Below are 25,151 nucleotides of genomic sequence, written 5' to 3' on the forward strand. Positions count from 1 at the left end.
AATAGCGGAAATAGAAATGAAAGTACTTGGACTGAAGTTGGAGCACGTCTGAGTACGACAGAACTTGTGGTCACGTGATACAACTCACACATTGTTTTATTTCAAATTATAATAATAGGAGAGTTACCGCCAGAAAGATTGTTTATTCGCCTTAATTGTAATATTAACAGAGGTAAACCGACAATACTCTTAACAATAGCTTGTGTATACATGTAGACGTAACGGTGTATGGGCGGGGCATTCAGGCTGGTCAGAGGTTATAGTTGTGACGACTTCTGATGACGTAAACATCTCAACATATGGACGCTGTGGTTACAACCAAGGCATTGCAGATGAAGCAACGGGTAGCCTAGGAGCAAGAGAAGAGCTGCTGAGATCAATAGATGTATGATCAGTGACCAACAGTACTTTCCAGATTTACCATGGCTCGAACAATTATTGAAGTGAAGGTGGTTGATGCCGAAAAAAGGAGATTTCCAAGCAAACATTATGTAAGTGCGTTTCTTTACACTCTAACTTCTAAGTCAATATCAAAATTTGTAATTCAGACGTTAGATGTCGGGCGTGTCGTGTAACAAGAGTCAAGACGCTGGTGCAGTGCAGTATTACAGTGCTGTAAGTTTACATATGATGTATGTTCATGAACGTACCACAATGTTCATGCTATCGCATGACTAGAACTAGTAGAAGGCAAGGAAACATTCCTGGCAGTGGACAGTTGTATGGAGGCTATTTCTTTGTTTCCTAGTATTGACTTTTGTTGTATTGTGCTACAACTTACAAAAGGGAAAGTGGTCCCCGTTTTGTGTTACTAAGTTTTGTCAAGTATAATGCCCGGGTGACTCATCACTTATGGCATGGAGAGAGACGGTGACAGTCTGTACCGAATACTTATGCAAAGAGGGCGACGTTATTTCAATTTTTACAACGAGATGTTGATTTAAAAGGGAGTGTTCAATTTTCAAAGTGTATAGGCAGTATAGTTGATTCACTGGTAACAAACTCTGAACTGAGACGCATTGGTGTATGATACAGTGACATATAGGAATAAATTACAACAGCCTTTTGAGTTAATTTTTAAAACGTCCCATGGCCATCAGGATTTCATAATAAATGTTCTTACAAGTAAATGTCACCACGTTTCATTCAGCTTTGACTCAGCCCATCAATTAATATTTATATTGTTAATATTTTGCATTCTTTTAACAAATGAATATCTCCGAATGAATATATATATATAACATTCCTATGTATGACATTATTAGCAATTGGAAATTATGTGAAGCTTGCAGTGCTGGGTGTCACATAAAACACAACATATTATATGTTTAACATTTGAAAAAAAGAAGAAGTTATAAATGGCCATGAAATATAAATTTCAACAAATAACATGGATGAGATCAAAAGTCAAGTCTAGCTAAGACTCATAAGAGTGGATTTCTGATTTTCTAAATCATGTATCAAACTACAAATTGAATGTCCTCAGAGCCTAGCAGATACATTGAGTATCTCTAGTTGAGCATACATATACACGAATGATGAACATTTGTAGTTGTTTAAAGCTCGCAGTAACTGGAACGATTAAAAAAAAAAAAATTGTTAGATATTGACTTCTACTTATATTCATAATATCATACATTTTGACCAATATTGAATCACCTGTGGGTAAATTTATTTGTGAAGCTGTACACATATGGTACAATTAATCTAATTCAATATACTTTTTGGGTCCACACCCTGAAATCGGTGCCCCACCATGATTTGAACCTGTTATACATATCCATGGTTACTATACACAAATGTACCGTACTATACATGGTTGGTTATTAGACTACTTTTGGATAAAATTGATCTCTAATTTCAAATTATAACTATTTTAATCATTTTCAGTGAAAAAAATTGTTGGTTGTCAATTTTTAAAAAAATAACTCTAGTTATAGCTAGTGCACACTCTTGATTTTGCATTTAAATGAAAATATAATATAATATTTATTCTACAATGAAAAGAGTACAGATGTTTCATATGTATGAGATCTATTTCCGATCTTCTTATGGTGGGGGGGGGGGGGGTTGCTGAGTGAAAGTTTAGAGTTTTCACTTAGTTATGTCACATAAAATAACACTAAGGCCTAAATAATTGTTTGATTCCAGTTACCCCCCCCCCCACCTAGCTTTTCACTGCTGACCCTAAACTCTTTTTTTTATGTATTCAACAAAAAGAATAATAAAATCGCCAATATTGTGAAGTCTCACAAGAACTAGTGGATGCAGAAACTGACAACAACTTAAAAAGACAAAATAAAACTGTTCTTCCACTCTGTAATGACTGTACATCTGATAGGAAGAAGTAAACAGCACAGAGACCATTTTGAAAAAAATGGAAAACCTGAACTAGACACTCACACAGAAAAAAATAAAATAAAATAAAAAATCTACCTACCCCACCTATTCTAAAATTGAGCGTAATTGGAACCGCACAATTTTTTTATTAGGCTTAAGAAAGATCATGAAAGGTCAAAGTGTTGAAATGATGTGATCCTTGGCCACTATACGTTCTCACAGGCTTGATAGGTAAACAACATATCAATTGATGAACTAGCTGTATTTCATTGACACAAATATAGGGGCCCTCCCCAAGTCATGACTTGAGATGAAGAGTACATTGTAAGGACATATTGAGTCTAGTACTACAGGTGCTATACACTGACCACCCAGGAGACCTGGACACATGCTGAGACTGCCATTGTCACTTCTAGAATGACAAGGTACAAAACATGGCAGGAATCATGCTTCATAGCACGTAGTCCCAAACAAGATCACAATGGAATAATGGAAGTTTGACAGATGTAGGTGGGAGCTAGAACATATTTGGGGACATCCTTGTCAAATAGATATATAATTAATCCAGTACTTCCCATCTTGTAGTTGTTTGTGTATAAACAACTCCTCCCCCTCCCCCCACCGAAAGAGTATTAATAGATAAATAGATAGATACATTTTGATTTGCATAATTTGTATGTATGGCCTTAATTATCTTTGACCGTAAAATATTACCAAATACTGTAATGTACTTGAATGACACAATGAAATGTGTATATTACAGCATTTGAAGTCTGATATGATTTAATTATATCAAACAAATGGATCTTCAAAACAATTACCTAAGTCTTTTATGTGAAAAATTTAGTTTTAAAAATAGTTTTGCATAGAAATTATTCTTAAAATGTAGCAGAGATAAAGAAATTTGCATATGCCAAATAAATTAATTGATATCTTTATACCTAGCTAGGTGTGGCATTATAACCTGCGTCAGATAGGTCAATGTCCAATTAAAATCTTTAAATGGACCTTGTGATCTAGAAGACGATATTCTTTATTTACTGGTGTTTGTGTGTACTGTTTCTTCGTCAGTGTAAGCTCAGTTACGTACATTGGGTGATCATAGGAGGGAGCAATCACCGCAAATACGTCACTAAACACAAACTGTGACGAAGGAGAAAACACATATGTATAGACCCTGAATTGGGTGTGTCTCAATTTTTGACATCAGTGAGTGAGTGAGTGTGTGTGTGTGTGTGTGTGTGTGTGTGTGTGTGTGTGTGTGTGTGTGCGTGCATGTGCATGCATGCGTGCATGTGTGTGTGTGTGTGTGTATGCGTATGTGTGTGTATGTGCATGTGTATGCATTTGTGTGTGTGTGTGTGTGTGTGTGTGTGTGTGTGTGTGTGTGTGTGTGTGTGTGTGTGTGTGTGTGTGTGCATGTGTGCATGTTATGTTACTTTCCAATGAGGGATAGTGTGGGGTTTAAATAGTGAAAATGACTTTATAGAATACAGGATAATAAAGATACAGCAGAAAGAACAGACAGTACAAATATCATCACATTTTTGTTGAATTGACTTTGGGCATGATGTCATGATATTTCAAAGTCAAATAAATGTATATTGTCATTGAGATGTTTTATCAACTCAAATTCTACATTCTTCTAATTCTTCTTTCTTTTAATATGTAAACCAAACATTTATAAAATCTCTTACATAATCTATACCCTATTGAAATTACATATAAATAATCTGATCACAACCAGAATTTGAATAGTTTTTTTTTTATTTATAGTTGTCTAAATTTTCAAATGCGGTATTTATACATTTGATAATTATGAATATTTGGAGTATTTTCCTCAAAGTTCAAACATTATTTTTGTGAGAAAGATTCTTCTTACTGTGTACTTACATCAGTCATTTCAAAATTTACTTTCTGATACTTTTCAACAAATGTCTGTTTTAATGTGAATTTAGCCACATCTTTGTGCCAACAACAACCAGTACAAAAAATATAAATTTTCAATCATTCTGATATAGTAATGAATAACATAAGTTTAATACCATAGTGTTTTCCCCCACTGTGCTCAAAACACTTGGCATCTATTCCTCCTGGCATGGACCTATAATGGCACAGAGCTTGTAATTATATTTCATCAATAACTAGGGGATCATATAGTCCATTGCAGCCTATTAACTGTGAATAAATTCACATAACAGCCTCTATCCTACCTGGTCCTCAATTCTACTACTGGGTTGACAGGGGTTCAATCAGTCTTGCCAAAGGACTTTAATAATCCATGATTTCGAGACAAATAGCATTAGGATGGTGAGACACGAATCTATAACCCATAGATTCGTAACTGACCTCTTTATCTATTCAACCATCATGACTCTATTCTTTAGTCAGAGGAGATTCTTTTTGCTTTTGACATTTGAGAATTTCCACCCAAATCAGTGTTTAGGAGGATGATACCAAATGATAAAAAATGAAACCTTTAGTAGAGACCACTGTTCAAGTTTATAGCAGTAGTCCACAGCTTATAGACGACTAAGTATTGCACCTCAACTACCAAATAAGCAGTGCCGGTAGTCTTATCTTGTCTAGACTACAAAATGTATAAGGTAGTAGTTAGTAATTTATTCGAACACTTAATAATTCAGGTTACAAAGCACAAGATAAGTAAAATAAAGAAATTTATAAAGTATACTTTAAAAAATGAAAATGAAAATTAAAGAAATCAAGAGAAGCTTGTTGCTGAGTAATTCACTTGTCTTAAATCAGACTACAAAAGCAAAGTCAAGCCCTTGAGATTTGTTGACCCATTTCTATTTTCCTTCGTTTACTAAACTGATTTGATTCTTTCTTTCACATTTTACAGGTATACGTCATCCATGTGCATTGGTCGGACAACACATCACATGTTATTTATAGAAGATACAGTCGATTTTTTGACTTTCAGGTAAGGTGGTATATAGCATGATGTGTATAAAGACCAACACATTACAGTTGCTATAGTTACAACATAATGGTTTGCATTTGCATACACACATTCTTTTTTCAACACTTTATTCTTTCACAAAAAGAAAAATTTTAAAACAAATAATAGAGTACATTTTAGAGTTACAGTCTGTAATCTTTAAAAAAAAACAAAAAACTGATGACGACACTTGTTCTACCTCGTAATGTTTACATTTAGTGTTGTCCATACCACACTATGACGTAGCAAATTTCTTAAAACAAACATTGTAATTTGTATACATTATTTGAAATAACTGACAAGAAATTTTGAAAAATTAAGCAGTTTCTGGTCATTTTTATCTTTTTTACCAGAAGAAAAATACCAAAATATTTAGCTGTATAGTTATTATACTAAGGTTTCAGGATTTTAACGATATTGTTAGGATGGTAGTACTTAGAGTGTAGTCAACAGTAAATATTGTTTCAATACCAATATTGAATCAATTGAGGGAGGATGTCTGAAAGGAAAGATAGAAATACTAAAAAAGTAGATTACAGGCCAGAGTTGCCAGGCTTCTAAACCCAGGGAATGTAAGCTGTTGTGTTTGATAATATTGAAAGGAAGATGGCAATAACCGAAACCGAAAGAAAACCGAAACAGGAAATGAACTGTATGAAAGTACATCTGTATAAGTTTACATAAAATTGTACTGTTTCAGATCAGATTACTGGAAATGTTTCCGGAAGAGGCTGGTACTAGAGATCCTGCCATAAGAAGTATCCCATTTTTACCAGGTACAAAGTTCACTTCTTTGTTCAAGCAATGACATCCTGTGACTTCCAACCTACCCATCACCTACTCACCCACCATTGTATTAGGAATGTTGATATCCAGGGATGTGATATGACTGTACAATTGGCAATCAGTGTCCCAGCATATACACAAAAATTAACTTTGTAATCATTTTGCATTGGAAAGTTAATTGTATGTAAATGAGCACATGATTATGCCATGTACACAAAATCACATAAACGCACAGTCGTATTTTAAAAATAAAATAAACAAAATTTGCTGTTTTGGATAAACAGTATCAAATAACAAAACACCATAACCTATGAATACTACTAAGAACCTATGACAAGTCAATGTAAAGTATGCAAATTTATTTGTAAAATATGCAAATGTACAAGAATATGTTAATGTATAATGTAAATATGCAAATTTATTTGTAAAGTATGTAAATGTACACAAATATGTAAATGTACATATTTGCAAGTTTACCTGCATGATGTGTAAAGTATTCTATTGAAGTATTTACATTACATGATTTGGTACTGATTTTGTCATATCTCTGACCTAACCAATCAGTTCAATTGTGTCATCTTAAAGGTTATCACATCTCTGAACCAACCAATCATTTCAGTTGTTGCTTATGTCTTGGATTTGTTTTAACCCTGGATTCAATTGTTCTTCATACAGGAAAGAAAATACTGAGTAGAAGCAATATAAGAAAAGTAGCAATGGAAAGATTGGTAGCAATTGACCAGTACTGTCAGGTAATGTTAAAACCAAAATTAGAATTATGTATAAACCAAATGTTATTTCCTGTTTCCCATAACTCCAGTTATGTAGATACAACCACTTTACACTGTGTCCTTCCAACAGACGATTAGATTGATATTAAGCCATTCAGACAAAAACTACACAGTCACTTCAAAGGTAGATTCCGAAAAGGTAACTTCAGTATTATCCACAAAATATAATAACGCAAAGGGTGATTCCGGTTATTTTATTGATTTTATTGATTTTATTAAAATAAACATTAGGGAGTCAATGTATTCTTATTTGAAAGTGTTATTTGAAACTACATCAGAGCTACCCACTGTTGTTTTTGTATCAGTGATCATGCTGTCTTAATCTAAGTTTCACTTTGAATGAAGTCTTTCCCATAAAGGTCAATGCTATTGATAGGTTGTATTTCATATTTACTTTGTATTGTATTTTGACAGACATTAATCAGTCTACCTGCCAAGATATCAGAGTGTCCGGTTGTACATGCTTTCTTTGAGACTCTGCCAGATGACGTCAACCCATCAGATACACCAAACCAGTAAGTGTCGGTAGAGAAGAAATAATCCAGTACAGTTTGCCATTATTTCATGGTAATATTGCTCCTGAAAATCATGTCCTAACCTTTCCAATGTATGCAAAAATGGCATCAACACAGCCACTAAATCAATATTCTAACCGTAAATGACAAATACGCTGTTAATGGGTCTCTCATCTTAGCTCCTTTGATGCAATGCTAGACAGACAGAACACAATTAGTGACAATTAATATAGATTGCCTAAGACTTTGATAGTATTGGTTAATTAATGTACATGTTCAGCATTGTATTTTGTATGTTAAAACCCTGAACATAAAGCAAACATGAGATCTTTGTTGTAAACTATTACAGAAAGCAGTGGAAATATTCAAATATGTACCAATGTAAACAGTTTAATATGGTAATATTTTGATAGTAAACATTTGTATTTACGGTTTGTCAAATTTCTTTGTAATTTCAGGGATGCAAGTAAGATTAGGAAGGGTAAGTTGATTTAAAATATCATATTTGATAGTATGAACAATAATCCCCCAGAGAAGCACACCAAAAATCATAAAACAGTTAAAGCAAAGTTAGAAGTAAAGTGGATTCTAAGATTTAGAAGAATCTTACTAAAATTATAAAAGAAACCAATTTTATCTGTTAATGAATCCTTCTTGTTATTACTATATCTCTTTATGAATATGCCACTATTGATTTCTCAGATTCCCCTCCCCTCACAGTTTCAGATTCCCTTCCCCCTTCAAAAAACTACCATTGTTGCAGAAGTGAACACTTTTTTAAAAAATGAAATATGACTATGAGTAGAGAATATATATGCCAAATTTTTATGAAAAAGTAAGTTTTTCTAGTAAATTTCAATCTAGATTATCATTACTTTAAAAATTGTGCTAAACAAATTTTAGAACATGTAGTTTTGTCATGTACTTTCTTGTGAAACCCTTTTTTTTATATCACCTTGTATGGCATAAGAAGTGTTAAACTCATACACTAGTACTTATCTACTCCTATATAATAATAACTGTTTTGTCTTCTCAACTTGCCATATCAGCAGTGTCGACAAAATATTCCATAAAAAATGTCCTATTAATTTCTTTCTTTGAACAGATTCTGAAGTTATGATATCTGATCCTGTCCAACTCCAAAACTATGTTGCCATTGCTGATTATAAGAAACAGAAGAGAAATGAACTGAATTTACAAGGTGGAGATATCGTGGAGGTTATTGAGAAAAACCATACAGGTCTGTGTAACTGATATCTTTTACCAGGGGCAAAACATAGTTTGTCGGGTCACAGGGCCACAATTGCTGTTTTAGTAGACAAAGTAGTCTAGCTGCTAGACCCCTCAGGCTATTCTGCATACTTCAAAAGCAAGCAAAGGTCAACACTGAGGGCAGTAGCCCGAGGGCACCCAGACAGAGGTACTTAGCTTTATTCAGCAACCCCCCAAAGTGCAGATTAAAAATCTTGCTTCCAGACATTAGTCAGCAGGGATGTTGACGGACCAGAAGGGGCATACTGCTTTCTTGAGAGTACATTGTAAAACTTACTATAGATATGAACTAAATTGATCTCAACTGATGTAAGAAATGTAACATAAGGGTTTCACCTAATTCAGGGAAAACCCAGTAGGTGTACATTGTATATGTATTAATTTTAATACTAGAAAAAAATGGCAAATTTTACACGTGTATTTCATTCAAAGGTTAAAGTACTTATATCTTCAGAATCCTCAGTATACGTTTATAAAGAATTTGCTATTGACCATTTTGTGGTAAATATTTGGATTTTTTCCATTACTAGGTTGGTGGTTTGTAAGTTTAGAAGATGAACAAGGCTGGGTTCCTGCAACTTTTCTACAAATGGTGGATGATGACAATGATGATGACTTTAAAAATGTTGACACAAGTGCTGCTCCAGGTAAGATTATGATTTGTGACATGTTGGTGATATTTTGACTTCATAATCATATTTTAACATTCTGAATGACTTAGAAATGGTAATTAAAGTCAGAAGGAAACTTTGAGCCATTTTTGTTATATTAAAATTCCCAAATTTCAGCAATAAACGATACTTTTTGCTCAGATACGTGCTCGTGAGGTTGCCATCATATAATCAGTGATGTGATATTTTCTTCTTTTTTTTTCTTTTTTTTCAATAAAATTTTTGTGCTGGGAACTCCTCCCAGCGATTTTCTGTTATGCAGCCAAATACAAACAAACACACACAAATGCTACAGAGATCCATTCGGGTTTGGGACTATGTGACAGGGCTATGTTGCACGCTCCATATCAAGTTGCTGTGGAACTGTCAAGGCTTTCCCAGTCAGTCCACAGGCTATCCCAGAGTCACCCAGGCCCTGCAAACATAGCACCTGCGGGCTATGTGTGATATTTTCTAATCTTGCCAGAGAGGGCATCAATTTTTTAAATTATTTCATCAGATTGAAGAAAATATAGGGTTGGTTGGGTCATGTGAAACATATATAACCAGTATAATAACCAGACGTCACTTGAGAAAATGTCACAATTATAAACATCCCAGAAACACACTCACAAAGTAACATTATAAGGCTGAAATTCACCTGCCCCCAAAAGAACAGTTATAAGAAAAATGGAGGAACAAGAAAAATTGTGTTGAGTAACATATGCACAGATTTCTTCCCTTGCAAACACATAATTAATTATTCAAATGATGTGTAATTTGGTACATGTTATGTAATCAGAAAACAAAAACTTGATAATAATTATATGTATACCTAGGTAATATAACATGTAAATTTGGTTAATTCTGCACTGACATGTATGTGATGATTTTATCTTAATATATTGAATTGTTACTATATTTAGAGAATGGCGCTGTAGGTTTAGAAATAGATGCTGTATATACTAGCTTTTTTTTTTCAAATGAAAATTCATCTGTGTTGATAAACCATAGTATCAAATGAAACCTTTGATCCAAATGCAAACATGTAAATTGTTGCCTGAAATTTAGCAACCCCTTATTAGGCTGGCTTACATGTCTGTAAGGTAACATGTTCTGCATAGTTGGTCAATCTGTTGGTAGAGACACGCTCTGATTGAAGTGTGTAGTCGACAATTTCAGGTACAATTTTCAAGTTAATATTTGGATCGAAAGTTTAATCCTATGTGTGCTTCTTTTCAATTTCATTTCAATTTCAGAGAGGTTCGTTAGCATCAGTCCATACACAGCACAAAATAGTGATGAGATTAGTTTTGACAAAGGAGTTGTTGTGGATGTAGTGAAAAAGAACCTTGATGGATGGTGGTTTATTAGGTAAGAAAACAATTTGTAAAATTTATTATGATGACGACTCATCTCTACATATTGATAGTTACAAATAAATTAAAACTCTGTAGTGCAGCAAAATATGGATAAATCCTAGCTTTCAAACTAAGTCCTCGGGTCTTCTTCAGGGATGTGAAGTCATGCGTTGTTTACGCATGCATGACTTCAGAATATTGTCCCAGATAGGTGGTAAAGTGTATCGGCCTGCGTCTCTGTTTAGAAATGGTTGTAATGTTCTAATATGTATTAGACAGCTTGACACCTGACATGCCCTGGTGACATGCAAATTATGTTTACATCATAATGCCACCTACGCCACACAATGTGATAATGTCATTGGGCTCCAATTGGATTAAATACAGCTGTTGGTGGTGATAGTAATTTAAAATTTAGCACAGAATGTCGAGAGAGGTCAAAGAGGATCAAAGTTATGGACAGCATCTAGACTGTATCAGATGTTAGCATAATTTCAATACCAATGAGCAGGTAGAATTCATCTATCTAACAAAAAATGTACACAGACTGTTCTTTTGTTTATTTTCTATTTGTTTTCTAAGCCCAAAACATCACAAACAATTATTATTTACATGCCTGGTTACTATGGTATCCAGTTTGCTTGACAGTAATGTCAATGTACATATTGTATACTTCTGAAGGAATGTAAGGTATCATCACCAAATGGTAGACAAATAAAATACTGATGTGACTCAATTTTACAGATATCAAAGTAAAGAAGGATGGGCACCAGCTACATATTTACATGAAGTCTATAAAGAGAATAAAATAGAAGCTAAACAGCCAGTGGAAATGATTGGTAATGTCATGGATATAAGCAAACCAAAACAACCCACAAATGTTGAAACCAAGAAAACAGTTCCAAGTTCACAACTTGATGTACCTGCTATTGAACCAGTCAGTAAGTTACCATGCACTGGTCAGTTATGCTCTAGCAGCCAATGTGTGAATATACCACGCCCATTTGTTTAGCGCATGTACACCGACCCATCACCCTTTCCTCCATCATGATATACCTCACCCCTTCCCTTGTTTGCCACATTCCCAAGTATGTATTAATCGCCCCTCCAATGCTGCACTCCTGTGTGTATACCCCTCCTATTTTGCAATGCGTGTGTATATACCCCTTCTGTTTCACCATCCTCAATACTTCACCGAACAAGCTACTGACTTCCAAGTCACCTATACTGAATTCAAAACACCTATTCTACATACCAATCACACTGTTACAATGTAGCAGTGCTATTTGATCCTATTGCCTTCAATTTCTAGAAGTCACAGGCATTATCTTTTTGGGGAAAGTCCTTCCCTCAATAACACATTTCAGTAATAGTCATGGAATAATTGTAAGGAATTCTGTACTGGTATTCTACATAGGCTATAAAACCTTGCTCAAAAGTGATTTCCCTCTCTGCTTTTCTATCTTTCTCTGCCAGCTGCAAACAGATCACCACTGTTCAGGCACAAGCCACCACCACGTAGAGGTACAGTTAAGGTAAATTTCTCGTTTATTCTTCAATTATTTATGATTTTTCTTACAGTGTATGTATTTGTAGCGGATTCATGTAAGTGCCACTTTAAAGATGCCAAGACTGGGGCATGGGCACTTATTATTTCGCCATGTTTGAGCTGGGCTGAGTCTATTGCAAGACTTGTGGAAGAGGTATAACTTGTGTTTAAATACCTAGTAGTTACAATCTGTACACTATTAGAGTGTATGTATACAAGGAAGAAGAATATCATAACCATATTAAGCATATACACTAGTTCTCTTCTTCCACTTTTTGATTGGGAAACATGACATTTTTCGGACAATTTGTCTGTCTTCAGTGTCTAACCATAGAGATTGGGGGGTCTCTATAACTGGATCTTACAGCATGATCCAAGTTTGGAGGTGTTGTCATTTAATAAACTGGAGATATGAAATGGTTAGGCATAGACAAGTCGGTGGGTTAACTAACCTTTTCTTATCTTCAAATTCAAGACACTGAAGAAGGACAAGTGATTTCTTCAAAACATGTCTGTTTCTCAATCTAAAGTGGAGAAGAGAACTTGTCTATTAAATCTTAGTGCTTCCATGATGAACATACATAGTGTTATATTAAGCCCTGTAATGTACTTTTAAAAGAATACTGTTTGAAAAAAGTGTAGCTGCAATGAGACATTTGGTACACATGGAACACCATATCATCTAGCCCCTAGATGTTGTTTATGTTGTTATGGTTACCTGGTATTTCATTGACTCTTATGTAGCTAGGAGCATATTGTATGTACATGTAAATGTTGAAATTCTCAAATTTGATAAAAAGTGAATGTTTATAATGCATTGTGTTTTCCCATAGTGTACACTTCATTTTTTGAAATTTTATGAATTTTAAAATTTGTTTTGTCACATAAAAATATCAAGTATTTCATTGCAGTCATGTCTTACAGATGTAAATAAATGCTCATCAAATGACAAAAGTACTTTCAAAAAATAGTCAATATGAAATTCAAAATTTTGACAGAATTTTGTCCACAGATACCACCTAGCAAGTTGAGGAATGGTGTTACTGCAATTTGTCACTGCCTGTTACCATGGTTACCATGGTATATGTATATACCCATTCACCATGGTTCATGTTTAGTCCCTGTTATTATGGTTACTGTGGTATACGTCTAGACACTGTTACCATGGTTACTGTGTATGCTATGATAGTTTATATCTACACCCTGTTACCCTAGTTACCATGATGGTATATGTCTAGAAATATGTGCAATTATGATGTTTCTTGTCTTGTATTTTAGAAAACACATTCTGGTAAGGGTAGTATTAAAGAAAAGCCAGACTACTATACTATTGCTGACTTTGATGCTATGATGGAAGATGGAGTCAGTTTTAAGAAAGGACAAAAAGTTAAGGTAAGGTAAATTTAAAACATATGGCTATATTTACATTTCACTTCGCTTCACAAATTTGTCACTTTGAAAGTTCATCTATCTAGAATGTAGTGGTATACAATATGCACTTTTACATGTGATGTAAAAAGGGCATCCCTAAAAACATCTTTTTGTGGCAAACTATAAACTGTCTTTCTTAAGAAAGTACATCACATCACATCACATTACATTACATTACATTACATTACATTACGGCATCAGTCAGGTGACTGTCTAGTATATATTGTGGCAGAAAGTCAATATTTGGATCTTTCCTGTAAACATTTCAGGGTCACTTCTCATCATCAAGTTCTTGAATTTTCAGTTACCTTAAGTATAGACATGAATATGTAAAGGAGATGGCAGACTTTTCAATAGTGAATTCATTTTAATCTCTCCCCACATGGGTGGCCACAACAACAAACGTTCCAGCCTAGAACTAAGCTCACATTATACATATTACACCACATGAAAGTAAAATTGTATGTGTTTGAACAGAAAGTACAAATTTGTGTCTTTCTCATTCTATCCCACAAAAACAATTCAACCTCAATGTTGTTGTCTTCTTAGGTTATGGAGAAAGCAGAAGGTGGTTGGTGGTATGTTAACATTGATAACAAGGAAGGATGGGCACCATCTAATTTTATTGAAAAACGATCACCAAACAAACCACAACCAGCTGCAAGGAACATATCAACAGCTGATACACAACCAGTGCGACCTCTGACCCCTAGCAAACAAATTCAAACTGCAAAACCAGTGTTACCTACTGTGGTGGAAACCAAACCTACACCACCTAGTAAACCAGATGTTTTGTCTAAACCCAATAAACCACTGCCAGCAAAGAGACCAGGTGTCACAAACCAAGCAAGCAAGCCTATTGGAGGAAACATAACTAATGAATTACAGCAGGCATTTGCAGCCTTAAAACCAGTCAATGAAGAAATGAACGTTTATGATGAAATAGGCACAGCAGCTGATGAAAGACCAAAAATGGCTTTTAAACCTCGTGTTCCGTCCACAAGACCTGTATTACCACCAACACCTCTACCATCAAAACCACATAGAGGACCTCCAAGACCACCACCACCAAATATAAAATCAAGTAATCCTAACTTATACACTGTCCTTGCTGATTACTCAGCCAATGAAGAAGGAACATTGACACTAAATGAAGGAATGAAAGTAGAAGTTATTGAGAAAGACGATAATGGATGGTGGTTGGTACAGACAACTGATAACATACAAGGGTGGGCACCTACCTCCTATTTGGCAAAAGAACCTTAAATAACAATGCAACTTTTTATATAGTGCTTTCAAGCTGATTGTTCTCAAAGCACTTTTTGGAAGCACTGGTGTATACCAGTAATGGAACATAGAAAGTATAGACATTGTTGGTACTAGAGAAAGTATAAACATTGTGGATACTACAGAAAGTATAGATATTGTGGATACTACAGAAAGTATAAACATTGTTGGTACTACAGAAAGTGTAGACATTGTTGGTACTAGAGAAAGTGTAGACATTGTTGTGATACTACAGAAAGTATAGACATTGTTGATACTAGAGAAAGTATAGACATTGTGGATACTAGAGAAAATATAGACATTGTTGGTACTAGAGAAAATATAGACATTGTTGATACTAGAGAAAGTATAGACATTGTTGATACTAGAGAAAGTATAGACAGTGTTGTACTAGAGATACTACATAAAGTATAGACATTGTTGATACTACAGAAAATATAGACATTGTTGATACTACAGAAAGTATAGACATTGTTGATACTACAGAAAATATAGACATTGTTAATAATGTAGAAAGTATAGATAATACTGATATAGTTATTATTTAGATAATACAGTTATTCAAATCAATAATATCTTGTCATTTTCATGAAAGGGCATTTATTCAAGCATTGACAAACTATTGATTGCTAAATGACAAACTCAAAAAAAAATCCAGATACTGGAACACATATCAGAAGAAATATCAAGTTGCCATGGTGCCTGCTGAAACAATAGAATATAATATTCTACATATTTACATAAGTGTATAAGTCATAAAGGTATTTTTCAAACGAATACGATATGACTTATTTGTCCAAGGGAGACTTGCTTGACTCCCTGATAACTCTGGAGTGTAAACAGTTTTTTGTGAAGTATATATACTACCAGTACAGGTAGTACACTTCTAGAATGGTATTATGTAAAGAGTTTAACATTTTTAAAGTTTTATATGTAGATATTAAATTTAAAGCAATGTACATCATATATGAAATTAACACTTCATTGTGTTAAAACACAGTATGCAAGGTTAAGGTGCAAAATTGATGGCGAGATAGATGGAAGTTTTGAGATTAGTTTGAGGAGTATTAGACTGGAGAGCGCCCTCAACGACTACTGATGACATTACTACTCTTCCATCCCGAGGCTTGCATAAGATTGTGCTGGAGCATTTAACGCCCCTTGCAAGAGTTCTTTGAACTAAGTAGTTAAATAGTTTTGAGTAAGTGTTTTATAGTCATTACAAGTGAATTTATTTCTGTCATAATTTTCAAGGTTAGCATAAATTTATAATTTAGTTTGTGCGATTATGAGCAGACCCATATGGTTGCTGTGATTCTGACATATAAAATAATACAACTGTACAAAACTTAATGTGACTATTATTGGACAGTTTTACAGCATCATTACAGGGATTTGGTGTCTTTTACATTAACCATTAACCAACATCAAATGTCATTATACAATAAGCCAGTCCACTTACTACCGGTATGTTAAAACAAAGATAGGTTAACACATTAATATGAACTGACCTTTCAATATTTGACACATATACATATAAAAAGCACAACAAAATGGAGTGATTCTTAGCTATGAAATTTTTAATTGTGCTTGGAATTTTAGAAAATAATGATTTTTACACGAATAAATGGATTATTTTGTAAAAGTTTATTGTGTGTTATGTTATTGATGTCTGCTACATTGAGAATGGGATGAATCGTTGTTCAAAATTGATGCAAGACTCAGATATTTCTTCACTATTGCCTTTGTGGTTTTGCTTGAGTTGTCATGAATTCAATGTTCATGTGTTGGTCTTGGTCACCCCTACCAGTACTAACGGTAATGAGGTCAGCGACCACATAAAAAACCATGAATTGCAGTTGTTGCCAAGCAGTTAATTAATGTGTCTTATACCACTGTAGTCTGGGTTGTCAGTGGCCAAATGGTAATAGCTTGTGTGCCTCATACCACTGTAGTCTGGGTTGTTGGTAGCCAAGTGGTTAGCGTGTATGCCTCTCTAACTGTAGTCTGGGTTGTAGGTGGCCAAGTGGTTAGCTTGTGTGCCTCATACCACTGTAGTCTGGGTTGTTGGTAGCCAAGTGGTTAGCGTGTATGCCTCTCTAACTGTAGTCTGGGTTGTAGGTGGCCAAGTGGTTAGCTTGTGTGCCTCATACCACTGTAGTCTGGGTTGTTGGTAGCCAAGTGGTTAGCGTGTATGCCTCTCTAACTGTAGTCTGGGTTGTAGGTGGCCAAATGGTTAGCTTGTGTGCCTCTTACCACTGTAGTCTGGGTTGTTGGTAGCCAAGTGGTTAGCGTGTATGCCTCTCTAACTGTAGTCTGGGTTGTAGGTGGCCAAGTGGTTAGCTTGTGTGCCTCATACCACTGTAGTCTGGGTTGTTGGTAGCCAAGTGGTTAGCGTGTATGCCTCTCTAACTGTAGTCTGGGTTGTAGGTGGCCAAATGGTTAGCTTGTGTGCCTCTTACCACTGTAGTCTGGGTTGTTGGTAGCCAAGTGGTTAGCGTGTATGCCTCTCTAACTGTAGTCTGGGTTGTAGGTGGCCAAGTGGTTAGCTTGTGTGCCTCATACCACTGTAGTCTGGGTTGTTGGTAGCCAAGTGGTTAGCGTGTATGCCTCTCTAACTGTAGTCTGGGTTGTAGGTGGCCAAGTGGTTAGCTTGTGTGCCTCTTACCACTGCAGTCTGGTTTTGAACCTGCCCAGTGCTGGCTGGGTTTTATTAACAATTTCCCAGATCTGTATGTCAGGAGGGTGGGGCTCAGTTTGACTACTCCACAACACAGGTAGATTTAACACATTAAACAAACAAACAAACAAACAAACAACAATACAAGCAAAAATGAAAGTAATAGATGAAACCGAACAACAAAGTGATGACTACATTGGATTTTAATCCAAGATTGAGAATTGGATACATTTTCATGTAATGTAGTTAAATGAATAGCATATACACAAATATATGTAATCCATAACTTTGACTTTAAACCATTGAAAAATGGTTACATCTAAAGTTATCAGTATATTTTAAAAGTTTTCAGGGATGATGTACTTAACACCTTGTTTGATTATATGTCTTTTAACCCATGCTGCTTCTTTCAGAATTTATATATTTGAAAAATATACAAACATGAAAATCAGGGGGTTTTTTATACAGCAATTTCTGATTATTGAAGGTGCAGTTCAGATAAGGGTTGCAATATGGGTAAATAAAATGGCTGTCTGGCAAGTTGGTCCACAACAAATGAATAATCCTATGTAATCCCTATGACTCTTCTGGTAAGATAATATTAATGCCAAAACCTTGGTTTAAATCATCCCAGTAAGTGTACAAATTATAACTTTAATAATTGATACAGAGTACAACACACCCCACCACCCCCACCCCCAGTAGTAGCATTTGTTAAAAATGAATTATTCAGTGTGCAGAAATCATTTTATGGGGAAATGAGAGAAGTTGAATTAATGGTTTGTTTGCTCTACATTTTCACTATACATAAAGTTTGTTGACCTTCCACCATAATAAAAAGCATCAATCTGGGTCAATTTCATCATTATGTCTTGGGAAATAAGATTAGAGAGGATTCCGCCTGACTGCCTTGCTTGGATAGGCTTTAAATATTCTTTTATACTTAATACAGCTATTTCAGATTTTGATGGATGATTAGGCGGATTAGTTTTCTAGTTATTTATAACGGTCTAAGCCTATTTTGTGTGTGTTTATTGGTACTTTTACTGTCATGTCAAACTCTTTGTGCATGTACCATGTAGACTGTTCATGCTTTTACTTGTTTTGTTTACTTATATTATATTGTTCTGTACGTTTTTATTTTTAAAAAAGGTGTTGTGTTGACACATTGCACTGCATCACGTCACATCGTCACTATATTGTATCGTATCATATTGTATCTTTTGTATCGTATCTATTCATATTATATCATATTGTATCGTATCACATTGTATCGTACCATATTGTATCGTATCATATTGTATCGTATCGTATCACATTGTATCGTATCGTATCGTATTATCATATTGTATCGTATCATATTGTATCATATTGTATAGTATTCACAGGAAACACTAATTTTTGGAAGGTTGTTAAGGGAACAGTATCGATGGCATGATTTTGAAAGGAAATTCACAAAACTGTCTGCTAAAAAGCATAAGATATATATCGTGTTAGATGTTGATGACCAATTATTCATAAAATAACACTGCTTTCAAAATTGTATTTCTGTGTGTGTTTTAACTTATCCTGTTATTGTTTTCTTTTAGAGGGCCCTGGGGAAGACTAGCTTTAGCTAACCAGGTTATATATGATTTTTAACCCTCTTTAAATAGAGTTTAAATAAATAAATCAATTGATCAATAAATAAATAAATAAATAAACAAATAAATAAATAAATAAATAAATAAATAAATAAATAAATAAATAAAACTGTTTACTATCGGTCTACAGGCACAAATCACACGTTTTTCTATTATAATGAGAACAAAGGGAAAGCTAACATTATTTATAGAGGGCGCTTTCTTATAAGAGCCCTTTAGGCCAGTGCTAAAACCGTGTTATTATTTTGAAGTCAACATAGGGGGTTTGTAATTATCGTCTTGTTTCGTGAATCACGTTAATCCACACAGTTCATTGCGTGAAAGTTTCAGCGTTGCTATTTCAGGACACTCAGGTATAGGAAACAACGATGTAATGGTAGTGGTCTAAGGCTTTTCAAGGAAACGCACCTCGGAAGTTTACGTCGTGTCTGAGGAACTTCCAACATCGTCACAGTACAGTGTAAAGTTACGTCGTTGTGTAATTCGACACTGACCGATCGAAAAACCGAAGGACCCAGGCAGTGAAACGTCAGAATTACATTCTTACTTTACCAAATCAACTTGTCGTCTGCTAGTGCTATCGTCCAACTTGTTCTGACAGGAATGAAGTTCAGAACGAGAACTTTGCCTCTTGTGGCGGTTATTTTAACTGTGTTAGTTAGTCTTTGTCTAGTAGACTCCCGTCGTCTCACAAACAGTGTCTCTCCAAATGGACACATAAGTTTTGCGGACTTGCCAGAAAAAGAGGACTACGTAACGGACACAACTTTCAAAAAAGACACCTTGCAACAATTTATAGAAATTGCTCGTAGTTTTATCAACGTTATACAGAGAAAGCTTGTACCTTACAGTAAGTATTTTATCTCTGTCATCTTATGATATAACCATTTCCTCTTTTTTTCCCATCCTGGAAGAAAGTTGTTACGTCAGAGCTAGAGTCTCTGTCTCATAGCGCTAGCTATAGCGTCACCACCATCCATCATCGTCACCCTCTTTTGCATCAACATCCTATCCACATAATTTCCGTGGTAACAGTATCTCTCATTCTCAGTTTCGTAGAAAGTGACAGTCATGAATTGATAAAGGAATGGTTGGTGCTTGTAATAAGATGGAAAATCGTTTTATTAACAGTGATAATCTAATTTTCAGTACTTTCATACAATTTTAAAGGTCATTTTGATGTCATTTGAGAATCGAACATCTGCTGTACTATGACGAATTCCTGTATTTTGGAGTATTCTAATGTACAAAGTCCATACTTAGATGTTTTGTACAGTAAGAATGAATGTTCATGGCCTCGAGGTTCCTGTGAAAATTTCTACCTATCTTTAGTATCTAGTAAAAAAAATTGACTTTGTGGAGATATTTTCATTTACGATTGTTAACATAATTTGTATTGTTAACATTAATATTAAAAATTACTTTGTGAAAACTATTTTTCAAAATTTTTTACATTAAAAAATTCATTGATTCATTTACTTAAAAATGTGGTTGCATCACCTAGTTCTGTATTCCATCACAGAAAATTGCCTACAAGCCTTTTAATTTTAGACAAGCTTTTTTCAATATGGTGTGTGAATCAGATTGTAATTTGACAAAAGCTACCTATACCGACATGCAGTTTGAAGATGACTTACAGGCGATGTGTGTGGTACAATTCAGTGTGTAATTTTACAATAAATAGCTGTATGTACTGATTGAAACACATTTCTAGGCAGGTAAAATGTATTGTATAGTTCGTAATTTTAGAGTAAATAGCCATCTATTGGTAGAAGCAGACCTGGGGCCAACATAAATTCAGATAATTAGTTTCGAAATTTAATATGTAATGGGTGTTTAGTGTATTAACTGCCAGCATTGGTCTCTCACCTTGCTGTCCTAAATTACCCATTTACAATAGAGAAAATGTCAAAGAGAAGAATAGTCCAGGAATGGCTGACACAAGTTAAAAGCAATCTATTCAATGGTTTACTCACTCTTTGCTTTCAAGGATTAATAGTAATGGATTTTGTGGTGGTTCCTAATCCAGCAGTACATTGCCAGCCTTGAACCTAAATAAGAAAAAAATAAATGGAAAAAAAAAGGGGGGGGGGGGGGGGGGGCTTGAAAAAAACAGGGGAATATATTAGTGACTGCCAGAGTATGTCAATGTGAAAACTTTACATGTATTAAAGAGGTCTTTGTATATGTTTCTGTTGGCAAACCTTCTGCAATTAATATCTGAATGACTATATTGTTAAACTAATATCTAAAACAAAGAAGAAAATATAGGAAGGGGTACTGAAAAACGTGAGGGGATAAAATAATTACTGCTTATGAAAATAATATAACAAGTCTATTCCCCTGGCAAGCTTTCAGCAATTAGTATATGAAGTAAACGCTATTCTGGAACTAATATAAAAAGGCCTACTTATAAAAAGGATTCAAATTTAAGTGTGGAAAACAGTCGTCCTGCAGGGCTATGGAAAAAAGGTGGTCCAGAACAAAAGAATAATTTAATCCTATCTATAATCCTCATGGTTTCATTGATAAGATACAGTAACACTAATGTGAGAACCTGGGATTGAAACCCTGGCCTTTAAAACAAAAAAGGGCGGGGGGGGGGGGGGGGGGTTCAAAAGATGAGGGAATTAAACAGTTACTGTGCATCACAGGACATGTCAATGTGAAACAGGTCTATATATATATTTCCATCGGCAAGCTTTCAGCAATTAATCCATGAAATGACTCTATTCTTAAACTATTATTTAATGAAGAAAAGTGGCTGAACAGCTGACTTGATTTTTATTACTCAGTTGTATAAATTGGTTAAATGACTTGATAGTGTAGTATGCCATGTAAATCAGTAGGAGTGAATTGTGGCATGTGATCATTTGTAAATTGAGGTTGTCACTCAGTTTTATCCCCACTACTCAATTTCAATTTGGGATACTGTTAGATGTTGCATCTGATGACAGTACATCACTCACACATAGATTACTTTCTGTCACAAACTGAGACACCAGATGTAAAAAAATGTCATGCAGGGATTTAGCATCATAACCTTGAAGATTTCCTTCTATCTTGGACTTTTCATGACCTGTATGATATGCATATGGTGAAAGTTAACAAGTCAGTGAATTATGTGTACTAAAATTATGGCTTTTGAGCAAAAAATTACGACAGATAAACCTGTAACTGTGAAAATATTATAGTTTTATTGCAATTGTAACTTGAGGCAACACAGACGTAAATCTATCAAGAATCTTCTTCAAAAAGTGACATCAACAATGTAATCTCACCATGTGCAGAACAAACAAATAATATACCGATTCGTGAATGTCGATCTCGGAGCATAAAATCAGTAAAAAGACAGGCCGTGTGTATTATTACATTTTAACTTCTGTTGTTAGTGAAAATAACCACCCACCCCTATCCACCCCACCCTGCAAAAAAACAACAAAATTTAAATTTAAACAAAAAAAGAAAGATATTTTTGAAGAGATAAAAAAGGTACAAAAAAAATGTGCATACAGTGTAATATATATACATACATATGTGATATAATCTTCCAGAAGACAATCGTAATGTCATAGAAGGCATGCATCAACATAAAACAATATACTGATTACTGGAATGTGACTTTGTTTCACTTGAGTAGTATACTTACAAACTCAGCTTGTGCCAGGAAAAATGCTTTTCAGTATAAAGTGTTGAACAAATGATTAGTCCAAACCAAAGATATATTTCTTTCTTTATGAAGTACTCTAAATTTCACAGAAATTTGTATTTTTTATATCTTTATTTTTTTGGGAGTAGAACTGTCTCAAATACCTTTAAACGTGTGTTTAATTCTCATAAGCATGTTATAGTTACATGTATGTCATACATTATTCTCACATGAGTAATATAATCAGTAAATTTTTAACAGTTGTAATTTGATGTCTGTAGCTTTGTACAGATAGTAATGCATAAAATGCAAATAATGACTAACCATGGGTTGAATGATTAATGATAACCAGCACCTTAAACCTTCAGTCTATTCAGAAAACGAACATTAAAATCGACTGAAAATTTATAGTGGTGGTAAAATATTAGCAGAAGGAAGGCATAGAAACGTTTGATTTTTTGTCAAACTGTTGACTTCTCTGAGGCATCATGTATGTAAAAAGAAAACAAAAGATGAGGTACCATTTTATTGAGTGAAGAAACAGGAAACTCATTTCTACACCTATGCTGCTATTAGATACAGCCATTAAATCACCTCCCTTTTACTGTATATGATCAGATAGTATGAGCAGCTAAGTGTAAGTGAACAAGACAACAAGAACCCTAATTGCTACCTGGAGTATTGATTGCTGCAGCGTAATATGAGACAACACAACTAAATTCAATATTGAAAATTGTATTCAAAACGTCCATTTAACCGTCTAAGTTTCAGTTTACACAGTACTTCTTTTATCAGGAGTACGAAAAGTATTATTGAGAGAAGTAGTGTGATGGTATTTTCTCAGAATGACACTTTAATATCATGTTGCCATCAATACACAATTTTCATCTATGGTAGCTGGATGTATATGCCTTCCAGCTACTTTCTGTCTTCACATCGTCCAATTACATGTCACCAGCTAAAAATAAATGGAAAACTGACAACTTGAGATGATAAATTACTCACTGAAGATCAAGAGAAAATATTACAATGAATCAAATTATCCTCTTTGTTGCACTTGTATTCTAATATCTGATAAGGCTTGTTGTATTAAACTGTCAAATTTTAAGCTACTAATTGCATTTGTACATAGAAATGCAATGTTCTTTTGAGAATTATCGATAATTTCTTAATTTCATATTATTGCCAAGAACTAGAAATTTCCATCTATTGAATGTATCAATATGACATATCCATAGAATTGTTGACAGTTTTGATATTTACACATATAATAATCATATTTTGTAAGAAAAATAATGTGATATCAATAATGATAACAAATAGTAGACAGCTATTAATCTTTGGTATAACACTGTTTACAATCTGGTGTTTCGATATGCAAGGTGTTTCCATTCATTTGCTGGAATAGTCTGTTTTATTGTATGTTTATGTTCTTGTCTTTGGGTGGTCATCAAGACCAAAATACAGACATATAATGTACTATTCAGGGATACTTCAAGCAGGTATAAGGGAAATAAGGTTGAATAAAATAATTTGCAAACCAGAACATCCAACTTGATGAGATTACATTCTGTAGACTGTAATTATTATATTTTCCTAGTTAATTTTTTAGCAATAGAACAACTAGCCTACGTAAACGTCATCAGCATGCTTATTATTGTGTATTTTGTTATATTTTTAAAGGGGAATTTTCCACATAAATTGTTATGGCTAATGGAAATTGAAGATACAATTATTATGACCCTAGAATGACCTTGTACATGTATATGAATAAAGTATTGATAACAAAAATGACCTTAAAATAGTAGACAATATTTATATGTTTGTCCTACTTCACCAAACACTGTTACAGATCCTCGTTACTCTGTAATCACATTTTGCAAAGTGCAGTTTTTTATGACTAACCGAAGATCTAACGCAATTAAAGGTTGTCATGGCACACTGAACACTCTAGAGCAAAAGTTTAATGTTGTCATTCCATCCATGTCATGCTTGATGCCACAACAAAAGATTTGGAGAGTAGTTTACTATCAATGTTGATACACATCATTTGATTGGTCCAAAGGAAGCTTTCAATAGTCCAAAGCATTGTGGGTACATGATGGAATCAAGTCAGTTGTATGTACTGTTGTCATGTCTTCCAGCATGCATGAATACATCAATAGAAATCATAGATTTAATACTACTATTTTGGAATTACTTTTTCATTACAATAAATAAAAATGTACTCTTCTG

At 34.3% G+C, this 25,151-nt stretch overlaps 2 protein-coding genes across 4 annotated transcripts in view; both read left to right on the forward strand.

Annotated features, from left to right (window-relative positions):
* The first annotated feature begins 306 nt into the window (after positions 1-306).
* On the forward strand, positions 307-16,568 carry LOC144446526 (SH3 and PX domain-containing protein 2A-like). Of its 3 annotated transcripts, none has more exons than XM_078136308.1 (13): positions 307-491; positions 5,204-5,284; positions 6,003-6,078; positions 6,764-6,840; positions 7,294-7,394; positions 7,853-7,875; positions 8,500-8,634; positions 9,197-9,313; positions 10,576-10,690; positions 11,422-11,618; positions 12,154-12,212; positions 13,505-13,618; positions 14,207-16,568. In XM_078136308.1, exons 1-13 carry the CDS (start codon positions 423-425, stop codon positions 14,921-14,923), a joined length of 1,881 nt encoding a protein of 626 aa, XP_077992434.1. In that variant the 5' UTR covers positions 307-422; the 3' UTR covers positions 14,924-16,568. The 3 variants fall into 3 exon arrangements, with proteins under 3 accessions (XP_077992434.1, XP_077992433.1, XP_077992436.1); XM_078136307.1 differs by lacking the exon at positions 12,154-12,212 and adding an exon at positions 12,259-12,380; XM_078136310.1 differs by lacking the exons at positions 307-491; positions 5,204-5,284; positions 6,003-6,078; positions 6,764-6,840; positions 12,154-12,212 and adding an exon at positions 12,259-12,380 and having other exon boundaries at positions 7,355-7,446.
* Positions 16,569-19,827: 3,259 nt separating this feature from the next.
* LOC144446170 (prominin-1-A-like) overlaps positions 19,828-25,151 on the forward strand; it is a 92,311-nt gene continuing 86,987 nt past the window's right edge. The window contains exon 1 of the mRNA XM_078135919.1: positions 19,828-20,117. Within this exon, the coding sequence (XP_077992045.1) occupies positions 19,871-20,117 (247 nt within the window). The 5' untranslated portion in view covers positions 19,828-19,870. The remainder of the gene's footprint in view (positions 20,118-25,151) is intronic.

This window comes from Glandiceps talaboti, chromosome 15 (genome assembly GCF_964340395.1).
Source record: "Glandiceps talaboti chromosome 15, keGlaTala1.1, whole genome shotgun sequence".
Lineage (NCBI taxonomy): Eukaryota > Metazoa > Hemichordata > Enteropneusta > Spengelidae > Glandiceps > Glandiceps talaboti.